The sequence below is a fragment of the Borostomias antarcticus genome, assembly GCF_949987555.1.
Source record: "Borostomias antarcticus genome assembly, chromosome: 2".
In the NCBI taxonomy this organism is placed as follows: domain Eukaryota; kingdom Metazoa; phylum Chordata; class Actinopteri; order Stomiiformes; family Stomiidae; genus Borostomias; species Borostomias antarcticus.
In genome coordinates this window covers 6553165-6578164 of record NC_140235.1, presented here as the reverse complement: position 1 = coordinate 6578164, position 25000 = coordinate 6553165, and the positions used below count along the sequence as shown (strand labels likewise).

Sequence of the window (25000 nt, the reverse complement as noted above, 5' to 3'; positions counted from 1 at the left end):
CTTTAACTGAAATAAAAATAAAAACAAGGCATTACAAAAAAATAACTGAAACTCTGTTGTGTGTTTACTAAACTAACTAAAATAAACTAAAATTATAGAGCTAATGTCTTTGGTTTCCGTCTTTGTCAATTTATTTCATACATAAGCCTAGTATTTTGGGTGGATATGAAATTTATCTTCCAATTTTTTAGCTGTGCTAGACTACCTTCACCCAAAATCATAGCGGCGAAAGTCGGGAGCAACTGTCAGAGTCCCTTCAGTTAGCCAAGCGTAACGCAGAATAAACTGACCAACTATTCAGAATCAGATTTATTTTGGCCAGGTAGGTTTTCACATACTAGGAATTAGCTTTCGACTATTGGTTCATAACAATAAATAAATATAAATAAACAAGGTGCAAGGATTTGATTTGATTTGATTTATTTAAAAACACAGACAGGAATCCAAAGGATAACATGAGAAAGAGAAAACCCTTATTTCCATCATGGTCCCAGGGGCTGTAAGGCCACAGCAAACGAACATGACATGACATAAAAACATACATTAAGACAAGACAAGACAGGACAGTGCAAAAAGCGAGGATGCTAATACAATATCATCATATATACAATACAATCAAAAGTAACGTACAAAATAATGCTGCAGTGTCAGAGGGGGTCACGGGCCTTGCTGACGAAGCAAGTTGCCGTCGCTCAATGCACCATGCATTGATTTACAAAGTTGCCTAGCAACCTTACTACAAGTCGCAACAGCTAAACCGTAAAGTAGCTAGATGGCTAGCATAGCTAACATGTAGCTAGCTGCATATCACTGTTATTGAACCAAGAACTGATCAGACATAAGCTAACGTTAGCTAGCAGACTACGTGAACAGCGTGCACAATATTGTGGAGCGGCTGTGGCTCAGGAGGTACAGTGGGCTGTCCAATGATCGTAGGGTCGGCGGTTCGAATCCTGCCTCCTCCTGTCCACATGTTGAAGTGTCCGTGGGCAAGACACTGAACCCCAAATTGGTCCAAATGAGCAGGCTTGCATGACCTTGCATGGCAGCTGCTGCCATTGGTGTGTGAATGTGTGGTGTGCCACACATTCAAAATTATAATGTGCCAAACTATAATAATTCCCTAACCAACTAAGTGCAATTTTTTTAGTCAATTAAAATAGTAAGATGTTTTGTTGAGTTTTTATTACACAATACTTTTTCTGACCTTTTGAATCTCACCCCTGACAAATGCCCCATATTACAAAAAAAACACAAACTAACCCTGAAACTAATAAAAACTAAAACTAAGCATTTTCAAAAAATAAAAACTAAACTAGCAAACCCGCATTAAAAACAAATTTCATTAAAACTACTCTGAGATACCCTCCTAGACCAAGATGGCGGTGTGTATGGCTTCTATGGCACGTTGGTGCGCTCTGCTGTTTTTCCGTTTCATTTAGTGTTTTGCGACCAGCCCGGGAGTTCCCTCACCAGAGAGGAGCTCGTGAATATCAGGGAATCTACCCCTGCGCATTTACTTACGTATTTTCTCATCCCAACCGTAGAAATTTGGGACATTTTGGTCAAAGGTACGCACACCTTTGTCCAGGCTATCAGGCAGAGGAAGCGTGGGAAACGAGCAGGAGCGCTTGTCCGGCTTCAGAAACACGGTTCACGCACCCTTCTACCTGGTATCATATTATCCAATGTGTGCTCAACTTGCAATAAAATGGATGAACTCCAGATATAAGTAGCGAAAAACAAAGACCTGGATCCTGGCGTTTACGTAAATATGGCTGGGTGACCATATCCCAGACGCTGCCGTGCAGCTGGACGGCTTCCAGAGGTTTGGAGCGGACTGTGACCCTGTAAGAAACGGGCCGACCCGTCTCACCCCGGCCATAATCTTCCATCAGGACCACGTCTGCACGCCACAGAGGCAGCTTCTCAACGGCCACCAGCCTCTTCAACCAGGCTGGTGTCCCCCTCTGACCCCTCCACGAACCCCACCACTGTTGAGAGAAACCGTCGATAGACACTTGCACATGACCTGAATGTACTGTATAAACACATAAACACACTCACATGCACACTACACTCTGCCCACTCACTGTATGTACACTGACTGCACTACCTTTTGTATATTGTTCTTTTTTATAGCTTTTCCTTTTTTGCACTAGCATTTTGTACTTGCTCTTTGCACTGTCCTGTCTCATCCTTGCACCCTGTCCAATGTTTTCTCCATGTTATGCACCACGACCGAAAGCAAATTGCTAGTACGTTGAAAAACTGCATGACAATAAACGAATTCTGGTTCTGAAATTGAAAAGAAAAAGGCAAAACAAAAAGAAAATAAAAACTAATGAAAAATGACTTTAATAACGGCCTGCACTTTTACATGTGTGTTTGTGTATGTATGTTTGTTTGTGTGTGTGTGTGTGTGTGTGTGTGTGTGTGTGTGTGTGTGTGTGAGAATACGAAAGTGTGTGCGTGTGTGTGTGTGAGAGAGAGAGAATGGGTGTGGGTTTGTCATGGAGAAGTGTATAAAAGAATGTGTGTGTGTGTGTGTGTGTGTGTGTGTGTGTGTGTGTGTGTGTGAAACCTCTATGATAAATGAGGGCCCATTCAGCAGTAATATGAGGGAAACCTGTGGCTGATGGTGATGGATGAGAGGGGGAGTAGGGAGAGAGATAATGATGAACAATGGAGAGGAAGAGTAAGAGAGAGGGAGGGAGAGAGAGAGGGAGAGAGAGAGGAGAGTAAGAGAGAGGGAGGGAGAGAGAGAGGAGAGTAAGAGAGAGGGAGAGGAGAGAGAGAGGAGAGTAAGAGAGAGAGAGGAGAGTAAGAGAGAGGGAGGGAGAGAGAGAGGAGAGTAAGAGAAAGGGACTGAGAGATGATTAACTATGGATAAACAGAGAGAGAGGATAGTGAGGGAAAGAGACATTATGATGAAGAAGCTAAAGTGGGGGGGGGGAGAGAGAGAGAGAGAGACAGAGAGAGAGAGAGAGAGAGAGAGAAAGAGAGAGAGATAATGTACACCAGAAGACAGAAGAAGAATTCCTATGGGTTGTGGCACATCATCTAATACTCTTTGCCTCTCCTATCTTTCTGTGGTTGTGTGTGTGTGTGTGCATGTATATGTGTGTGTGCACGCGCACGTGCATGCATGCGTGTTATTTTACTTGACAGGACAGGCAGTGCTGGCTGTCAGAGTGATGGATTCCAAGAGCTACGCACACTCAACACATCCTGTCTCTAAGGGGACAGAGACGCGCGCACGCACACAGTATCTGGTGACTGAGTGTGTTGAACAGCTCTGTGTGTGTGTGTGTGTGTGTGTGTGTGTAGGAATTGCTGTTCAGTAAAAGAAGGCATTGTCTTCTCTCTCTCGCTCCCTCTCATATGCGACAACAATGACCGTAGGTGTGATAACAAAAAGCCCTTACATAATCAGACAACATCAGACAGCGAACCTGGACAGTTGGGGTCCAGGTCTGGGCTGCGGCATGACGTCTGAAGAACCTGCACATCATTCAGCCACTGTCAAGGGTAGGCTAACCTCCTCTTTCTTTGTACCACTTCTTATTTGCCTCTCCTTACACCCCCTCTTCCCGGTCTAGTCTCTCTCTCCCTCTTCTGCAGCCCCCTCCCTCGTTCCCCACTCTCTCTCAATTCATTACATTTTCCATTCTTCTTCCTTGTTTGGATAGGTTGGTTGATTCGTCCTCTCCCCCCAGGCTCTGGGCCGAGGGGCTATCCTTTTACCACCCCGAGCCTGGGTGAGGGGGTCACCTGGACTATATATCCGGGCACACCTCCAGGAGCCACGTCACCGTTTCGTCATCGATGACCGTCAGGCCACGCATTCCGTTGGGTGTCTGATATATCGGACAGTCCTGGATGACGTGGTATGCGGTTTGTTCCTCGGCGCCACACTCGCACGCCGCACAGGATGCCAAGCCCCATCTGTGCATTGATGAGCAGAAGCGTCCGACGCCGGTCCGGAGACGATTAAGCCTCACCCACGCCGGTCTGAGTAAGTCCATCCCGGGAGGGGAAGGACCGGCGGCCGGGATAAAATCACAGTCTGGAGGTGTTTGCCTCCCACTCCGCACGCCAGGTGTGGTCCGCCCATCCTGTCTCACTGATGTTAAGATCTCTGCATTGCTGCAGGAGATCCCGTGCGGCAGGCACAAAAGGGTGTCTCGACTTGAGATGCCAGGGAGGCTCCGCTGTTGCAGTGAGCCAGTCGTGGAGCAGGTGGTTAGGCTCCACGGCCCGGGAGGTGCTGTGGTTCCTGGGCGGCGGAGGCCAGCGGGCTAGGATGGGAAGGTTGTCCACTGGAGTGGGACGCAGGCATCCTGTCACAATGCGCAAGGCTTCGCTGATAGGCGGATCGATGAGGCGGGTGTAAGCGCTGCGACACGAAACCGGTGCGCAATATTAACTGGTCAAGTAGACCAGGGCAATGTTTTTGTCGGCGGAAAGTGAGCAACCTGTCCAATGTCACACAGAGATAGGTTGGTTCGGCACAGCATGGGAGGAGTGTTCCATTGATGTGTATTCGGAGCTCACGTTTGGCTTCCTTGTTAAGGTGGAAGGCCGCTGACACCGTCTTTGCTTCAGTCTCCATTTCCAGAGGTATGCCGCTAGTGTCTGCATGTCCTGGCTCAGGGTCTCCTCCACGGCCTGCCAGTCTCCAGCGGAGTACACCAGCACGAGGTCATCTGCATAGGCTTACTTCCTGGAGACTGTGTTCGGCAGGTTGTAGGTGTAGATGTTATAAAGGAGGGGGGCCCAGGGGGGCCATCCCTGGGGGATGCCTTTCTTATGCAGCCTTTCTTAACACTTTCTTAACACTTCCTGCTTTTGGACAGTGCAGATGCTTCTGCCGCTTGCTCTCGCCTTTGTTTGCATTTTCTGCATTTTTCTGCTGATATTGTTGCTTTTCTTCTTTAAGAAACTGTGAGCAGTGGCTCCTGGATACTTCTTCACGGGGACTGTCATTTTTTGAAGATTTAGTTGCCATATTTCAACGTTTTTATCACCTCCTCACGATAATGTGAGCACGGCAGCAAGATGCCCCCTTTCACTGCAGATGACTTCCACAAACTTCTGCAGAAGATTACAGTGATGGAAACAAAAATGAACCGGTTAGAGATGAGTGTGGAAGTCAATGGACTAACTGGGAACGACACCACCTTACCATGGATTCAAAACAGTGGACAAGAGCATGCTAACACACCGCTAATTAGCACCAAAGAGACTACCAAGAAACAGGAGAGCCGTGTACTGGGCACTAAACCTACAAGCCCTCCCTGGAACTCTCTTGGTGCAAAGCCTAAGAGAAAATCACCTCCCAGGGAAATGGGCGAACAAGGCAGAGCCCTGTGCCCGGAGAACTATGTGACTGACTGGCCTGCATTATCATCCAGGCAGAGTGCCTCTTCAACCCCTGTCCCTAGAAGGACACCGCCGTGGACAGCCGCAAAAGGGAGAACCAGAAACAGATCTCCCCGATAATCAACCATACAACTGGAGAACAAATTTGCCCCACTTCTGCAGGATCCTGCATCTCCATCTGATGACTTGGATCACATCTCCTCACACAGCAGGGTAAGGACCGAGAGTAAATCAGAAAGTAAAAGGCTACAGGGAAAGCTAACGACTGGGCCTCAAACTCTGATTGTGGGTGACTTTACTGTAAAAGATGTGAGAAACGTGCAGTGAGAGCACCAAAATACTCTGCTTTCCCAAGGATATGGTTGCTGACATGACAGAAACATCTTGCATATCGGGGCTACACATCCAACTGTGGAAAATACCATCGTGCACGTGGGGACAAATGACGTTGCGCAACAGCAGTCGGAAGTTGTTAAACGAGACTTTATTGATCTGCTGAACACAGTCAGTTCTTTATCAGCGGCCCTCTACCACCAGTCAGAAGAGGGGTTGAGAGATTCAGCAGACTGTTGGTACTGAACACATGGCTTTCAACTGCCTGTACCACTCACTCAGTGGGCTACATTGACAATTTTCCACTTTTTTGGGAACGATACCATCTTTTTCAGAGAAATAGACTCTGCCTTAACAGGTCAGGAGTAAAACTGTTTATCTCCAATCTGTTCTATTCTCTGCGTCATCCATCTGCTCTCTTTGCCATGGTCAAGGACAAGAGACAAAAAATACCAAAACAGAAGGAAGACATCACAACATGGCAGAAACCTTGAAGACCTGCCGCTTCAACAAAGCTCTGATTATAGGAGACACCCGCGCCAGGAAGAATCTTCACACCACCCCCCACCAACAACAACCCAACGATGTCCCTCCCCTCCTCCACCACGCTCACCAATCAAGGGCCTCATCAAAGCTGCCACACTGAAGCTCAGCCAAATTGATGAGCTACTGCAAGAGAGGGAGTCTCTCACTCCCCCCCTCCCACTACCACTCATCAGCGAGGATCCACCCCCTCCACCCCCCCTCCCACTAGCACTCATCAGCGAGGATCCACCCTCTCCACCCCCCCAAGAGGGGGAGTCTCTCACTCGCTTCCTCTCACCGGCACCCACCAGTAAGCACCTTCACACGCTGTATTACGCGCTCCCAACCGCCCTCACCCCCTGCAATACTTCCATTTTCTCTTCCCACAACTCCCATGAGAAACGCCGGGCCCAGCCTGATAAAGGCACAGCACATTTGTTACTTGTTTACAAAATACAGCAAGCTCTAACTGATATGTACTGGGTCCAGGCTACAAGGCTAATAGCACTCATGACCCCTTCCAGGATAAGCCAGGACCCAACGTGATGGTATCCTCCTCAATTTCTGTCTTGATAGGTAATAGAAAAACAATGGTGAATCTGCTAAGTAACAGGAAACACTCAACCGGCTCTACAAATGTATCAAATTTAGTATCTATCTATTCCTCGTCAGCCGCAAACTATCATAGAGAAATGTGCAGATAATACCCTCAGCACACTAAACTTAGCTTTATTAAATGTCAGATCTTTAGCAGGAAAGACATTTTTAATCAATGATTTTATGATCAAACACAATCTTGATTTCATGTTTTTAACTGAAACTTGGCTAGACCAAGGTAACAGTGCAGCTGTTCTTATTGAGTCAACTCCTCCCAACTTCAGCTTTATGAGTGAGGCTAGAGTACATAAGAAAGGAGGTGGAGCAGCCATCTTGTTTAATGACTCCCTCCAATGTAAGCAGATGTGTTATGGAAATTGGTTCCTTTGAATGTGGCTCTTCAGTTGAATTCCTCTTCTCGAGCCATATTTGAATACATCTACAGGCCACCCAAATACTGTCCAAACGTCTTTGATGACTTTGCTGAACTGTACTGTCTGCATTAACTTTGACTGTGTGGTTATTGTTGGTGATTTTAACATCCATGTTGACAACCCTCAGGGCAGAGGGACTAAAGAGCTAGGTTGTGTCCTTGACAACTATGGACTGACTCAGCATGTGACAGAGCCCACACACAACAAGGGGCACACTCTGGACTTAATCATCACCAAAGGTCTGAATATTTCTAAGGTTCAGGTGTCTGATGTTGCGCTCTCTGATCATTCCTGTGTTTTTGTTGAGTGTACTATCTCCATGCACACAAATTCTCAATCAAAGGTTATCTCAAAACGGCACATCACTGAAAACACCAGTGAAATATTTACTCAGGCTTTCTCGTCCACATCTGCCCTCTCTATGGCCTCAGTCAACGATCTTGTAGATAATTTCAATGTTAAAATTACAAACATTATGAACACTAAGGTGAAAGTGGTCTCTAGCAAGAGAAGATCTCCATGGAGAAACGACACGCTGGTCAGAATAGAAAAAAGAGTGTCGAAAAGCTGAACGCAGGTGGCGAAAAACGTTCATGTTCATTATGACATCTATATAGAGAGACTTCGCATTTATAATCTGGAGCTGAGAAATGCAAGGCAGACCTTCTTTTCTGACATCATCACCAAAAACCATAACAATGTGCGTGCCTTGTTTGCCACTGTTGATAGGCTGACAAACCCTCCTGTGTTAGCCTCTGAACTTCTTTCCACTGTAACGAATTTGCCTCATTCTTCACTGATAAAATTCAGAAAATTAGACAAGCAGTTAGTGCCTCCATTCCAGGTACAGGACATGTGTCGTCGCAGTGTCCACTTAAAATCAATACCATGACACAATTTCATCTGATCAACCATAAAACCCTTGGGGACACTATACAATATCTGAAATCCTCCACCTGTTGCCTTGATGTTCTACCTACAGACTTCTTCAAAACTGTATCCAACTGCATGGCCTCTGATTTATTACAAATTGTAAACATCTCTTCTTTCAGGTGTGTTCCCGCAAACCCTGAAAACTGCAGTCATCAAGCCACTCTTAAAAAAGAATAATCTAGACACCTCACAAATGAACAATTATAGGCCCATATCAAACCTTTTCTAAGCAAAATAACTGAAAAGGTTGTTTTCCAACAACTGAATAACTTCCTGGCACTAAGTAATGGCTTTGATGTCTTCCAGTCAGGATTTCGACCACACCACAGCACTGAGACTGCTCTAATTAAGGTATTTAATGACATCCATTTAAACACAGATAATGGCAAAATCTCAGTCTTAGTACTACTGGATCTCAGCGCTGCGTTCGACACGGTAGACCACAACATACTTATAGGGGCTTCCCAATGCCACGAGGAGGAAGCTCTGCTAACCAAGGCCCTTCAGGCCGAAGAGGTTCAGAGACAGATGGAGAGGGAGAAGGAGGCTCTGCTAACCAAGGCCCTTCAGGCTGAAGAGGTTCAGAGACAGATGGAGAGGGAGAAGGAGGCTCTGCTAACCAAGGCCCTTCAGGCCGAAGAGGTTCAGAGACAGACGGAGAGGGAGAAGGAGGCTCTGCTAACCAACAGGTTCAGAGACGGATGGAGATGCGTCTTCAAGCCCTGAGCCTGGAGAAGGAGAAGCTGGCCGCGGCCAATCAGGCCCTGGAGAGGGAGAGCGGCGCCTCCCATAAGCTGGAGGCTGTACTGCAGCAGGATCTGGCCTCGCTGCAACTGGAGAGGGCCAGACTGCTGGAGGTGGAGCAGGCACAGGCAGAGGAGAGAGACCGGCTGACCAGCGCCCTGCAGGAGCAGCTAGCAGCCAAGACAGACACCGTTGAACACTACAAAACACAGGTGGAGAAGGCCAAGACCCACTACGGCGGTGTGACGGCCCAGTAGGGCTGGCCGTCTACTTGGTTGGCTGCCTGCTTGTTTGCAGGTGGGCGGGGCCCAGCCCATTAGGCTAACCAAGTGCACCTGGCCCGTACCTTACCCTACAAATGGAGCAAGCTCATCTTGAACTGAGGCTCTGACCCATTTCCTGTCCGGCAGCGGACATTATTATTCTTTGGAGCACCTCATGTTAAATACACACACATACAGTATGCTTCCACTCATCCATTCACTTGCTTTACACTACTGATTGACTGATTTACATATTTCATATCATGGCACTTTAATAAATTATGTTAACTTTTTGAGAAACAACCGTGTGGACTCCATTTTTGTCACAGCCTTAGAGCCGGGTCGTGACAAAAGTGGGGGCTCGTCCGGCCGTTTTTTTTTTGCTGTTGCGTTGCGTAGGCCGACTGGTTTTGTGAATGGGCTCGTTGGGTGCCTGTATGCCGGCGGCGGTGCAGCGTTGATTGGTGGCTCGTGGACCTTGATTGTGGTGCGGGTTGCAGGTTGTTCATTGGAGTCGCGCGGTTGTTTTGCGGTAAGCATTTTTTCCTTTTTTCTTGTTAATTGGCCGGATTTTTGATGTTGCTGTGGGTGCGCGAATCAGTGTCAGGTGGCGCTTATTTCGTCTGATTGCACACTCCCCTGTGTAGGTACAGCGGCGCTTCCTCTTTAGGGGGCGTCGGTTTGTTTTTTTCTGCTAGTGCTGTGGTGAGCATGGTTAGAGCTTTGCTCGGGAGCACGGCTAGGGCTTCAGGGGGGTTGCCATTTCTTGGTCGCTTTTCCGGGCCGCTGGTATTTAGTGCATCAGTACCCGCCATTGTACCCACATGAAGACTAGGGTTGAGCTGGTTGGCAGTTTAGTCTGGTCTAGTGAGGCAGTTTAGATAGAGGGGTGTGTGTGGTCTTGTTCGGGTTTGTTTGACCCTGTTTGCGCCTCCTGGCACGTGAGTTCGTGTGTTCATATTTGGCCCGTGCGCGCGACGGTCTGTTTGGGTGCCGTTGGTTGGTTGATGGTCGGGTCGTCTCTCCTCTTGTGGTCGTTTTTCGTTGGGGGGAGGGATGGCAGACATAGCTGCCTTTATTACGCATCCCTCTGAGGAGGGGTTGGACGGTTTAACTAAGGGGCAATTGTTACAGTTAGCTGGGCACTATAATGTGACAATTGCGGATACAGATGTGCGTCTCAAGGAGACTGTTAAAAGCGTGTTGAAAGCCGGATTGGTGGCGAGCGGCGTTTTGACCGTGGCCGTTAGTGAGCCGGGTGATGTGTTTACGGGTATACCTACGGTAGGATTTACTTTTGAGCAGCATAAGGTGTTGCTATTATTGAAGCTCGGATATGAGGAGAAGAAGCAGGCTGCTGAGCAGGCCGCTGAGGAGAAAAAGCAGGCTGCTGAGGAGCGAAGGCAGGCTGCTGAACAGGCTGCTGAGGAGCGAAAGCAGGCTGCGGAGATTGACGAGCGGCTTAAAAGAGAGGAGATGCGCGTTCGCGTTGAGCGCGAGAAGTTGGAGCTTGAGAGGCGCAGGCTTGATTTGATGGCTGAGGGGACGCTGTCAGCTGATGCGTCAATGGCCCGTAGTAGCTCATCTGGTGGTGTGGCACCAGGGGAGCGATTTGATATATGGCGCAACTTGCGGCTGTTGCCTAAGTTTAGCGAACGGGATCCGGAGACGTTTTTTTCTCTTTTTGAGCGGGTCGCTGACTTGCGAGATTGGCCGGACACAGAGCGCACGCTTATGCTCCAGTGCGTGTTAACGGGGAAAGCCCAAGAGGCTTATTCTTCTATGTCCATTGCTGATAGCGGAAATTATGAACTGGTTAAAGCCGCGGTGCTAAAAGCATATGAATTAGTGCCTGAAGCTTACCGTTTGAGGTTTCGGACATGGAAAAGGAAAGAGAACCAGACTCACCTCGAGTTTGCGCGCGACTTGACGCAGCATTTTACGCGCTGGCGTTCTGCTCTGGCGGTAGATAGTTTTGAGGGGCTCTGTGAGCTGATTGTTTTGGAGCAATTTAAAAATGCTGTGCCGGAGCGAATTGCGACATACATCAACGATCAGAAGGCTACTACCGCTGCTGAAGCGGCGGCCTTAGCAGACGACTATGTTCTTACGCATAAGCGTGTGTTTGGTGAGGCTCGTACGCGCGAGCCTGGTTTTGAGGGAGTTACCCGTGGGGTATATAGTTCCCCTCTTTCTGCTGGCTCCCCTTTGCTTCCCGTTCACTCAGGAAGGTTTGAGAAGAGAGATCGGGGTGGGTTACGAGGCTCGGATGTTGTGTGTCATTATTGTAATAAGAAGGGGCACATTAAGTCTGAGTGTTTCGCTCTCAAGGCGAGGTCTGGAGTGGCTGGGGCTCCCGGGCAGGCTAAGGGGGCCTGTCTAGCCGTGTCTGTGCCTGGTCGGCCTGCAATGGAGGGCGTACAGGAGGTTAAGCCGGGGGTATCGATACCTTCTGATTTGGGGGCGTTCTCACCTTTTGTCTCGGATGGATTTGTTTCCCTGGTGGGGAGTGAGAGTAGGGTGCCGGTGAGGATCCTTCGGGATACAGCTGCATTCGACTCCTTTATCCATGCGTCGGTGCTGCCATTCTCTGAGGGGAGTGATGTCGGGTGCTCTATTCCGGTTTTGGGCATGGGCATGAAAGTTTTACATGTGCCGTTGCATAGTATAATGCTATACTCTGATCTCCACCAGGGCCAGATTGCTGTGGGGGTGCGGTCGGCGCTGCCTCTTGAGGGAGTATCTCTCATCCTGGGGAACGGCGTTGCGGGGGCGCAGGTTTGGCCTGGTGTGACGCCGCCTCCGGTGGTTTCTGCTGTCCCATTACTGAGCAGGCAACCAGACGATAGTGAAAAACATTTTCCCGAGGTATTTACCGCTTGTGCGGTTACGCGTTCAATGAGTCAGGAGCGCTCGGTGGAGGGGGCTACCGATTCTCCTGTGTCGTGGGACATTTCTTTGTTGGACGTTCCTCTCTCTGTTTCGCCAGAGGAAATTAGAGCTGAACAACGAGCGGATCCTTCCTTAAAACCGTTGTTCGAGCAGGTGCTCTTAGGAGAGGATGTAAAAAATAGCGCGCGGGGCTATTTTCTCCACAAGGAGATGTTGGTGCGTAAATGGGTTCCGCATGAGGAGCGTTTCATTGGGGATCCCATCGTGCAGATTGTGTTGCCTGAGAAATTCCGCAACTCGGTGTTAAAAGTGGCACACAATGATTCTGGACATTTAGGCGTTCGAAAAACTTATGATAGGGTTCTGCGCCATTTCTTTTGGCCTCGAGTTAAAAGAGATGTTGCTGCGTATATAAAATCCTGTCATACATGTCAGTTAACAAGCAAGCCTAACCAGAATATAGCACCGGCTCCGTTGTCCCCTATTCCTGCTAATAGTGGGCCTTTTGAACACCTGATCATCGACTGCGTAGGTCCGCTTCCCCGCTCTCGTTCGGGGGCGCTTTACCTCCTTACAGTAATGTGCCAGTGCACGCGATATCCAGCAGCATATCCGCTGCGCACCATAACGGCTCGTTCGGTGGTGCGGGCGTTAACGCACTTTATATCCACATTCGGGATTCCGAAAATAATTCAATCGGACCAGGGCTCAAATTTTACCTCCCACCTATTCGCGCAGGTGCTCAAACAGCTTCGGGTTAAGCACAATAAGTCCTCAGCTTATCATGCGCAAAGTCAGGGGGCGCTGGAGCGTTTCCACCAGACGCTCAAGTCGTTGCTGCGAGCTTATTGTACCGAGTTGGGGGGAGATTAGGAGGAGGGGTTACCCTGGCTGATGTTGGCCTCTAGAGAGGTGACACAGGAGAGTACAGGGTTTAGCCCAAACGAGCTTGTGTTTGGACACAAAGTGTGTGGTCCTTTGGCTATTTTATATGATAACTGGAATGAGGTTAAGCCTCCGGCGAAAATAGCTGATTATGTTCATGGTTTTCGGCGCAGACTGTATGCAGCAGTTGAGTTAGCTAAACAACATCTAGCCACTGTTCAGGGGAAGATGAAAAAGCTTTATGATCGGCGGTCTGAGCGCCGCGTGTTCAGCCCAGGGGACCAAGTTTTGGCACTGCTGCCGGTTGTGGACTCTCCCTTTCGGGCTAAGTTCACGGGTCCATATGTGGTGGTGAAGCAGTTATCTGACCTGAACTATGTTATTTCCACTCCAGGACGTAGAAAGGCAACGCGACGGTGTCACGTTAACTTGTTAAAGCCGTACTATGGTCGTGAGTTGAGCCCGGGCTGGGGAGACGGCAAACAGTCTATTGAGCGTGAGAGCCCGGTGGGCTGCTGTTCAGTTGGGAGGGTGTCTGTCCTTTCTGCTCCACGGACTGTGGCTGTGGAAATAGAGGATGGCCTACCTGCTCCTGATCCTGCTGTAGTGCAGGCCCGTCTGAAAAACTCAGAATCACTCTGCAACTTGGGGGGGTTGTTAGGGCATTTATCTGAGTCCGAACAGGTGGATCTTGCTGGTCTGATCCGAGCATATCCCAGTATTTTTGGGGACGCTCCTACTCAGACCCACCTTATTGAGCATGATATTGAGGTGGGGGATGCTCAGCCCATCCGGCAGAGGTTCTACCGTGTGAGCCCTGAGAAGCGTAAGCATCTGGATGCTGAGGTGGGTTATATGTTGGCCCATGATATTGCTGAACCCTCGTCATCTAGCTGGGCGTCGCCCTGTATTATGGTTCCTAAACCTGATGGAACTTTTAGGTTTTGCACCGACTTTCGTAAGGTCAACGCGGTGACCACACCAGATTCCTTTCCGCTCCCGCGAATGGAAGATTGTGTGGACCATGTAGGTCATGCACACTATGTCAGTAAATTTGACCTTCTCAAAGGTTACTGGCAGGTTCCGCTGTCTGCCCGGGCACGTGATATTGCGGCGTTTATCACTCCAAGTGGGTTGTTCTCCTACAGGGTTATGCCATTTGGATTAAGAAATGCGCCGGCGACCTTCCAACGTTTAATGACGCGGGTTCTGGGGGATCTTGAGGGTTGTACTGTGTATTTGGACGATGTCGTGGTCTGTTCTGGTACATGGTCCTCCCATTTGGAGCGTATCCGTGCCTTGTTCGACCGCGGGGGTCAGGGCTCAGGCGCGCCTCACCGTCAACCTCGCAAAGTGTGAGTTTGCGAGGGCGACGGTGACGTATTTGGGCCGAGTGGTCGGGCAAGGGTTCGGTTCGTCCTGTCCAGGCAAAAGTTCACGCTGTGGAGAGTTTTCCTGTGCCGCAGACAAAGAAGGAACTCCAGCGTTTTCTAGGCCTGGTGGGCTACTACAGGGGGTTCTGTAGGAACTTTTCTGAGGTGGTGGCGTGCCTCACTGATTTGCTGAAAGGCAAGGTGACATGTGTGGTCCTCAGCCTGCCAACGTGTATTCGACCAGGTGAAGGCGCTATTGTGTAGTGCTCCAATTTTGGCGGCCCCGCGGTTCGGCCATCCATTTTCACTGCAGGTAGACGCTAGTCACGTGGGGACGGGTGCTGTTCTTCAGCAGGTGGATGAGCTGGGTGTTGAGCGACCAGTTTCCTTCTTTTCTCGGAAATTCAATTCCTATCAATTGTATTATTCGACCATTGAAAAGGAGGCCCTGGCCTTAGTCTGGGCACTGGGGCATTTTGATGTGTACGTGGGTTCTGGTGTGGTGCCGGTGGTGGTCTACACTGACCATAATCCATTGACCTTTTTGACTTCCTTGCAGTGTCCGAATCAGAGGCTGGTTCGGTGGTCTCTGCTACTGCAGTCTTATTGGCTGGACGTGCGGTACATCAAGGGCTCAGACAACGTGGTGGCAGACGCGTTGTCTCGAGCCCCTTCCTCGTGAGACAGCCCTGTTCATTGCCTAGGCTGGTTGCCTTGTTTCACTCTTGTGTTCTCCTCTTTCTCCTTAAATTGCTTCCCTTAGTACTAGGTTGCTGGGGGGAGTGGTGTGACACAAGGTGTGGGGCGTGGTGACGGGCCGGTGGTGAGTTGTGGCGTGGTGGCGTCTCGGGTGCACCTTGGTTCCTGGTACCTTGGTTCCTCGTCCCATTGATGTTGGTCATGTTTTGTTTTGTGCTGCTTTATTCTGTTGTGTTTGTTTTGGTTGTAGGTTCCGGGGGCGGGGCCCCTCCTTGATGGGGGGGGGGGTGTGACGGCCCAGTAGGGCTGGCCGTCTACTTGGTTGGCTGCCTGCTTGTTTGCAGGTGTGCGGGGCCCAGCCCATTAGGCTAACCAAGTGCACCTGGCCCGTACCTTACCCTACAAATGGAGCAAGCTCATCTTGAACTGAGGCTCTGACCCATTTCCTGTCCGGCAGCGGACATTATTATTCTTTGGAGCACCTCATGTTAAATACACACACATACAGTATGCTTCCACTCATCCATTCACTTGCTTTACACTACTGATTGACTGATTTACATATTTCATATCATGGCACTTAAATAAATTATGTTAACTTTTTGAGAAACAACCGTGTGGACTCCATTTTTGTCACAGCCTTAGAGCCGGGTCGTGACAGCGGGAAGAAGCAGCAGCTCCAGGAGACGCAGGAGCAGCTACAGGAAGTCCAGCGCTCCCTGAAGGTCAAGGAGCATGAGGTCAAGGCCGTGGCCACGAGGAGCAGTCAAATCCACCGAACCTTGTGAGCACTCCAAGCAAACTACTAGTGAGGTTGGGACCCTGCAAGAGTTGGCTGTTCAGTGATGTTCCTTTAAAAGTTGCCCCGCAGTCAAATACCACACGCAAAGTATTTTTCCTTGGATGGTAGACTCCGTGGTGGGGGATATACCACGCCTTTCCTTCTTCACAGTCCAACTGATGCTGAGGTATCTTCTCTGCGTAACCTTTACTGATGACATCTGAGAAGAAGCTTGTGTATTCCTGATGGAACTGCTCATTTTTCTCAAATCTCCTCTTGAGTCCAAGTATCCTTTGCTTAGCCATAGAGAGATTGTTAGGGAGAGTGGGCTGCACTTTCCGAAAAGGCATTTTTAAGCTGTAGTGGCCATCCAACAGTACTGCAGACTGACTTACGATTTCCAAGAATCTCATGTCTTCTCTAGACATTTCCTTGTCCTCATAGGACCTTTCATTAAAGTCATGCATATACTGGTTGTTCAGCAGTCCCTCCAGCTTACAAACAGAGATCCTATTCACAGCAGCAACAGTTAATCCAGTTTCCAGGTCAGTGGTGTCGCAGCCTTGCATGGGACCATTAATGACCCAACCCAACACTGTCCTTATAGCATATGGGCCTCCTCCACAACTGTTGACAATCTCCCAGGGTTCCAGTAACTTGGGAATGTTGCTACCAATCAACAAGTCAACATTGGCCATTATGCAAGGAATTTGGATGGCTGACAGGTATGGCCACTGCACCAGATGTTCTTGTGTAACGATACTGTCCGCTGTTACAGGCATTTTGCTTTGAGTGAGCACGTCCGGTAGCTGGTAATAGCACTCATTGCTAAGACCAGACACCTCAAGCCCGGATAGCACATACGTTCGAACGACCCTCTCCTGTCCCATGGTCCGTAAGAGAAAGCTTGTACGTCGTCCTCCAATATTCAGCCTTTGCATTAGACTCTCCGAGCAGAAAGTGGCAGAACTGCCAGTATCTAAAAAGGCGTAAGTATGTATCACCTTGTCTCCTTTGCTGGACTTGACCTTGACAGGCAGTATTGACAGGACACAATCGTCTTTTCCGACCCCTGTATGTCCACAAGTTCCTTGAGAAACCAGTGTCCCACTGGCTGGTGGTTCCTTTGACAGTTTTGAGTCTTGGCTAGCTCTCTCCTTCTTGACATGAAGCACGGTAGGATGACTTTGACCACAACTTTTGCAAGTAAGGCGGCGCTCGCAGTCCTTGCTCATATGTCCAGCACACAGGCAGGCAAAGCAGATTCCTTTCTCCTTTAGAAAGTTGATCTTCTCCCAGTGCTTCTTCCTGTTTAATTGTGGACAATCCTCCAATGAGTGCTCGCGAGCGCAGCACATACAAGCAGCTGGCTTATGCTTCTCAGTCAATCCTTGTTTTCTTGGAACATTACCTTTAGTTCCTTTCTCATCCGCACCATCAGCAAGTTTAACTGTAGTGGCAAAGCTGTTTCCTCTCACGTCTTTCCTAAGCATAGGCTTACTCACAATCTTCAAGCCAGTTTTCACAAATGAAGAGTCCTGAATATCGCCAAAGACAGAATCGGAAACTATCTTGACTTCACGCTCAATAAAGATGACAAGATCTGTGAACCGTGCCCTACGTTTGAATTTCTCCAACACATGATGTGCAGCGGTCCTCCATCTTTCTCTCAATTTGAACGGCAGCTTTGACATTACTGTTCTCATGGTGGTTGGTGTATCCAGCTCTTGCATATATTCAAGTTCTCCCATCATATTGCAACAACCGCGCAAGAACAAAGAGTAGGCCTGCAGTGCCTTCACATCCTCGGATCTTACTGTAGGCCAAGCAAGAGCCTTTTCAGTGTATGCAGATGCGATTTTAAACTCATTTCCAAAGTGTTCATGTAGAAGCTCTTTTGCCAATGCATAACCACGTTCAGGAACCATATGCTGACAACTACGTATAAGTTCCCTTGGCTGCCCTCTAGTGAACTGCTCCAAGAAATACAAGCAATCATCTTTGCTGGCCTTTTCTTCCACGCCATGCTCGAATGCTCGTATAAAGGCCCTGTATTCAAGTGGATTACCATCAAATACTGGGATGTCTCTAGGTGGTAAGGACAGTGAGCGTTGCTGTTGCACAAGAGTTGCTGTAATCTCATTCTGTCTTTGCATTATGCTGTAGATGCCTCCATATTCCTTGCCTTTGGTTGGAGGTTGCAAAGGTTGTGTGAGATCCAGTGCTGGTTCTGCATCGGGAGCCAAAAAAAGCATGTATTTGCTGATGCACAATAGACCCATGTTGGTACCCTGGGTTGACGTGGGCATCTTGGCTTGGTTTAGATGAGAGTTGTTTAGTGAGCTCCTTGGGATGTGTGCCCAGTGATAATGAGTCCCTTTGACTAAGTAATGGCTCATTTCTATTCCTTAATGAGTTTCCTGAGAGAGGTTCATATTCCTTTGCCATAGGATTGAGAATTTTGGAAGTTGAGTGCTGTTGAGTTCTCCTGTCCAGATAGGAATTCATGCCATCAGACCGGGCTTTGGATACACTTGTGCTGTCTGAAGCTTTGAGCACTGCTAATTTAGCAGTTGATGCAGCTATCTCAGCCTCCAGCTCAAGCTGTTCCCTTCTTCTCCGTAGCTGCTGTTCCTGTTCCTCCAGCATGTGTTTCTCCTTGAGAGCAGCTATGCGTGTCACAAGTGCAGCTCTTTCAGCTTCTTCCTTAATACGGGCAGATGCTGTGGAACTACTGCTTTTCCTGCTGCCAGAGCTGTGTCTACTGTGGTGTTTGCTGGCAACATTTGACACACTGTCCTCAGGTTGAATGTCTTCAATGACCTCATTTTCATTGTTTTCATTTTGAACATCCTTAGTGACCTCCTTTTCATTGGCTTCAATTTGTGACAAACTGTTATGTTCATTTGCATTACCTTGATTGTGTGACAACCATTTTTGCACATCATTAATGAAATCATTATTTATCATCATAATTACAATAAATAATTGCTTTAAACCATGTTTGTTGCCTTTCAAGTTCATCACCTGGTAACAAACCCACCAATGAATTATGCAATGTTTTAGCTTCATCACACAAAGCAAGAAATTTGTTAAATGTGCATTTTATCTCATTTTCACAATCTTTCTCAGACATCAACTCCTCCACAAGTCGTTTTAGATTACTTGCTTTGTTAAACTTAGCCTTTCTTGTGTTTTGTAGCCTTTCTACTTTTTCACAAAACGCCTTGTTAGTTAATTTAATAACACGTTTTGGCTTAGTGGTGCTATCTGATTTGATTTCGCCATAGTTATTTGCGTCATAGTCGGACGCCCCATTGTCATTCAAGTCATTAGGCCCATCCTCGACAGGCAAGTCCATTGGTATCAAACCATCCCCACTGTTGACGTCTGCCATACTGTAGCGCAACGATCCCGCACGAACGCGCAAACGCAACGATCAAGTCAAAGTTAGTTTAGTTTTCAGCTACCAAGCTTGGATTTATGCCCGCAAAATGTGTGCACACAAGTCATATTATGGCCATTACCTAAGTAGCGCTACTCATACCTCAATGTTTGTAGATCGTTGCCCCTTGGTCTTGATTAATCCATAATCGCTCGGTTTGGCAGCGGTGGTCCAGGTCTCGACGAGTCGGCGTCTCCGCTGGTTACAATCCACAGTGTGTGTCGTTATAGCATATAATCCACAATCGTCTTCCTTCGTCCTCCACGGCAACTCCAATCGTGCTGTCCTCAGGAACGTCCGACATCAATCACGCTCCTTTTGCATGATGATATGAGTTCATGGAAGCGAGTTTTTGACTGTATAGGGGCTTCCCAATGCCACTATATGTGGTGCATGTCTGCGAAATGTTTGACGCGTGCCGATTTGCCAGCGGCAATAACAACTGTCCAGAGCGTTACCTTTGCTTTTTGATAGATGTCCATTTATTACTTATAGGTGACAGTAGCATCCCGGTAACATCATATAATTAGTTAGGCAGCCTAAAACAAGTTTACTGCTCAACCCATCTGGCTCCGTGGCCACGGTCAAAAACGGTATGTTTCCCCCGGCATGCACACCTGTCCCAATCACCCCCGTGGTACTCATAGAATCCCCTCAGGGGTAACTGCCCCCCATTGGCCCAAATGTGCATTACTCCACAAATAACACACACACATAACAAATATGGCTCTTACAATACTACTAGGCCGACTGGAAAATTGGCTGGGAATTTCTGGTACAGTGTTAGATTGGTTTAAATCCTACTTAAAGGACAGGGACTATTTTGTGTATATAGGGAATTACAAATCTGATCTGACAAAAATGATAATTGTTTTTGGAGCCAAAGAAGAACGATTAAACGTCAGTGCTCAACTTCAATCAGTAATGCTAAAAACCACAAACGAAGCCAGAAATCTTGGTATAGTCATGGACTCAGACCTGAATTTCAACAGCCACATTAAGTCAATTACAAAGTCAGCCTACTATCACCTGAAGAATATATCAAGGATCAAAGGATTTATGTCCCAGAAGGATTTGGAAAAACTCATCCATGCATTTATCTTCAGTAGACTCAACTACAGTAACAACATGTTTACAGGTCTCTCTAAAAAATCGATCAGACAGCTGCAGCTGATTCAGAATGCTGCTGCTCGAGTCCTCACTAAGACTAAGAAAGTGGATCACATCACACCAGTTCTAAGGTCTTTACACTGGCTTCCTGTCTGTCAAAGAATTGACTTTAAAATACTGCTGTTGGTTTACAAAGCACTGAATGGTCTAGGGCTCAAATAAATTTCTGATCTGCTCATGTCCCCAGATTCAAAACAAAACATGGAGAAGCAGTGTTCAGTTTTTATGCCCCACATATCTGGAACAAACTTCCAGAAAACTGCAGGTCTGCTGCAACTCTTGGTTCTTTTAAAACAAGCCTGAAGACTTTTCTTTTTGCCACTGCTTTCTAAGATGAGTTATGTTTATCTGTAAACTGCACTGTAACATTTATTCCTGTATTCTATTTGTACTGCTTTTTGTTTTAAATGTCTATAATGTCTTGCATTTTGTTTTAATGCTTTTAATGTCTCATGTAAAGCACCTTGAATTGCCCGGTGGCTGAAATGTGCTATATAAATAAACTTGCCTTGCCGCAACCTGCTTTACTGTCCGCTACTGGTGGTGAGGGTAAAGCTGCGTGCTAATGCTAACCATGTGCCTGTCCGGCAGCAGGCGGAGCAGCTTGCAGGTGAGGCCGCTGTGCCATAAGGTGTCGTAGGCAGCCGTCAGGTCTATAAAGACGGCTCAGGCCCTCTTTTTGGCCGAAAAGCTGTCCTCGATGTCTTGAGTCATCAAAGTGACTTGATCTACGGTCGATCTCCCACATCGGAACCCGGCTTGCTCCTGTGGGAGCAGCGGGTCGATGATTGGTTCGAGATGAGGCGCTTGAGGATCTTGAAGGGGATACATAGCAGAGAGATGGGGCGGTAGCTCTTGGGGTCCCCTTCAGGCTTGTTCGGCTTAGGGATCGCGAAAACTAGGGCTCTTCTCCAGATTTTGGGGATCTTGAGTTGGCACAAGCAGGAAAAGAGGAAAGCTCTTAACCAGGACTTCAAGGCATGTGCGGCATGGAGTATAAGCTCCGGGAAGATAGAATCAGGCCCCAGGGCTTTCCCTGGCTTTACATGCTGGAGGGCTGCAGCGAACTCCTCCGGTGTGAATTCACCAGAGATGTTACCGCTGCTACACTTCTCTTTCACACATTTTCCATTACATTTTTGTCACTGAGCAGATCTCTTATCCAGAGTGACTTACAGGAGTAATTAGGGTTAAAAGCCTTTCTCAACACACACATTGACTGATTTTTCAACTACTTGGATTGGGTATTGAACCAACAACCTTTCGGCTATTGCTAGGCTACCTGCCGCCCAATGAATTCAATTCAATTCAATTCAAAGGGACTTTGTTGGCATGGGAAATGTTTATATTGCTAAAGTAAGTGAAAAATAATTTGAAAAAAAATAATGAAAACAAAACAAAATTATAAAAGTCGTGGCCAGGCATTTTGAGGATGAATAAGGAGAAATGAGAAGTAGCCCAAAACGACTGGTCTACGGAAGCCCCTAAGTGCTAGGCTAGTGAAGTGAAGGCTAATCGCTAAGCTATTTAAGCTGTGGGGAAGTGTGCAGAAAGGGCATTTTGAGCAGCAAGAGGAAGAACAGAGGATGAGGAAGAAGAGGAGATAAATCTTAAATACAAATACTAAATTATGCCCATTGACACTTTAGTTGAGCAAGTAGACCTCACGTCATGCCTTTGACTAGTCAAAAAAAGGGTGTCTGTACCTTTGAGAGTCTGCTTCTGTCCCCAGGTATTTGGTGTGAAGTGAACTGAATACAACTGATAAGAGAAGAAAGGTCCACACACTGTTTAAATAGCTCACAAAGTGATTTTAATAAAGCATAACTTTTCGGCTGGCATGGCCTTCTTCAGGTGCAACCTGAAAATCGCTTTGGGAGCTATTTAAACAGTGTGTGGACCTTTCTTCTCTTGGTCAAGCACTGTTACTTTTCATACTTGGATGTGTGTGCATTTCTCTACTGCAACCAATTGCAACTGCCATTTTTCGACTCACTCAAGTGCCACCATTATTCTTTATGAGGAAAGCATGGCCAGCTTCAGATAGCTCTAACTAAAAAAGTATGTCACTGCTTAGATATTTACACAGTAGGAATCCTGGATGAACATTTTAGTAGGTCTACATAGTGTGATGGGAATGAGTTGTGGTTGTGGGACTCGAATGACTCGATTGAGCATGGATTCACTGACTGACTGAATTGATTGAACACAGTTGGGACTGATTACAAGAGACGTAAGCAGACAAAAGACTGGTCAGATGAAGACTAGAGGGTGACAAACTAACACATTTTTCAAATAAACCAAAGTAAAACTGGGCTACAGAATCCCCTATGGACAAATTGTGCATAAAGGCTAAGAGCTAAGCTAAATGAACCTATGGGGAAACGTACAACCTCACACCAAAGGGAGGTCATTATCTTGTTGAGCTACCTGCCAAGTGAGAAGCCAAAGATTGTTTCAAACCATGACTTCGGTCAGCCATTCTCCGCAGAGCGCCATCAGATGGGCCGCAGAAGCAGTGGTAGCCTACTGCCAAATAGTTTGAAAAAAAATAAAATAAAGTTAGGTAATTTACAACACTAGTTATTTTTATAACTATATGTACTCAAGAATTCACATATAAATAAAAAACGTCAAGTTAAAATGCATAATTTCAATGACCAGTTACGTTTGAATATCACCATGCCACAATCACATCCGTTGGCATTGAGACAAATGTGTTCAGCTAACGTAGCTATCGAACGTTCCCTCAGATGCAAACTTCAGTCATGTTATGTGTTTTTCTCATGTATTTGGAAGGTGTTCCATTTTTTTAATAATCAAAAGTGAGCCTTACTGTATGTTACAAAAGGTTGACAACCCCCTACTTAGGCAATCACCAGGGTTGCATGTAAATGTCACATCTAGATGCATATAACATGGAGGTAGGACCCAATTGCAGGCTCGAGGCAGCTTCAACAGTTTCCACAAAATCTTGATTAAAATAAAGGCGCCACGAGAAACCAAAACCAAAACCAAAGACTAAACGATAAAAACCAAGGTACACACTCAACGAGTGGAGAACAAAATAAAAAGCTGGGAAGACAAACATGCAAGATGGCACAGAAAACAGCACAGCGACAGCAAATAATGAGCAGACAAAGAACAAAAGGGCTGGGGAGCTACATGTAATATACACACAGAGTAATAAGACACTGGTGGAATCCAATCAAGTCTAGTCTCAATCAGAGCTGGTTGTAGTCCTAGGGTCGGCAAAATTGGGAGGGGTTGCCAACAGAGATGTCTAATTGGTGGAGCTCACTGTTACTATGGAGTGATGGTGCTGTTGCACTATAGGATTGTGGGTAGGTGTATTTTTTCCCCATATGACAACAATAGTTGAGGGGAGAGAATGAGGACATAATTCAAAATACTGTAAAAATGTCAGTTTTTGATGGAATACATTTCACAGTACATCTACCATGTAAGATTTTTTTTTCACAAACATCGGATTTAATGAGCGGGAATTTGCAAAAGCTGCATACAGTACTGTTTACAGTAAAACATTTCTATGCGCTGTGGGCTCAATTTTTAAATTTCACAAATCTTTTGATTCGTGATTTGATTTGATTTTGATTGATTTGATTCATCGATTGTTCTTGGAGGACAGTCTGAAGATGCAGTGTAGCAATTGTGGTGTCAATTGACCAAAAAATGTGGGAGGAGATAGATAGGTTTTACAGTTTTTGAGAAAAACTGTATTGGACTTCATACTTCCTGCCAGCTCAAAGCATATGGACGTTTTGTACTCACTAAGTTGGGCCTACATTTTGGTGGTGGTTGCAAAGTGATAGCACGTACGAATGATTTGTTATGATCTTTGTACGTTTTAAAATTTAGACAGTAGCTGTAATGCCACCTTCGGGACTATTGGCCCACAATGCCAGTTGAGGACTTTTGCCATAGGACTGGACTATGTGCAAAGTTTGGTGATTCGAGATGATTGGTGATAAGACGTGTTCTTATTATTTATTAAATTAAATGTATTAAATGTATTTAATCGTCTTTCAATCATCAATCATCACAAGCACAATGGTGGCCCCAAATATTGGTAATAACAAGAGGGAGCAGCAGCTGCGCTGCCCGGCCTCTCTCTCCATGACTTTCCCCAGACACCCACCCTGTTGATGAAGTTCACTGCCCTTTTCCAGTCAGTCCTGCAGGCTGTATGTATGTGTGTGTGTGTGTGTGTGTGTGTGTGTGTGTGTGGTTGTGTGTGTGGTTGTGTGTGTGTGTGTGTGTTTCTTACAGGAATCTTACCAAAGTAAGTCAGCCACCAGGCCTGGAAGGTACAAAGACTTCCTTCAGGGTGAGACTCGCCCTGTGAAGGTAACAGAAGGGAAAGATGATCTGTGTGTGTGTGTGTGTGTGTGTGTGTGTGTGTATGTGTGTGTGCGTGTGTGTGTACATTGTACAGAGAACGGCTCACCATGACATACGCTACACTGTCAAAGAAGGCTGCAACTGTGAGACTGAGAATCATTTTCTGCAGAAAGAAACAG

The 25000-nt window shown here is 47.0% G+C and overlaps 1 protein-coding gene across 1 annotated transcript in view; it reads right to left on the bottom strand.

Annotated features, from left to right (window-relative positions):
• Positions 1–25000, bottom strand: part of LOC311329553 (cyclic AMP receptor 3) — a gene marked incomplete at its 3' end in the record, with an annotated part of 61152 nt that overhangs the window by 31562 nt on the left and 4590 nt on the right. The window contains exons 4-5 of the mRNA XM_084461428.1: positions 24928–24984; positions 24759–24819 (exon numbers count right to left, since the gene is read on the bottom strand). Coding sequence (XP_084317554.1) covers positions 24759–24819; positions 24928–24984 — 118 coding nt within the window. The remainder of the gene's footprint in view (positions 1–24758; positions 24820–24927; positions 24985–25000) is intronic.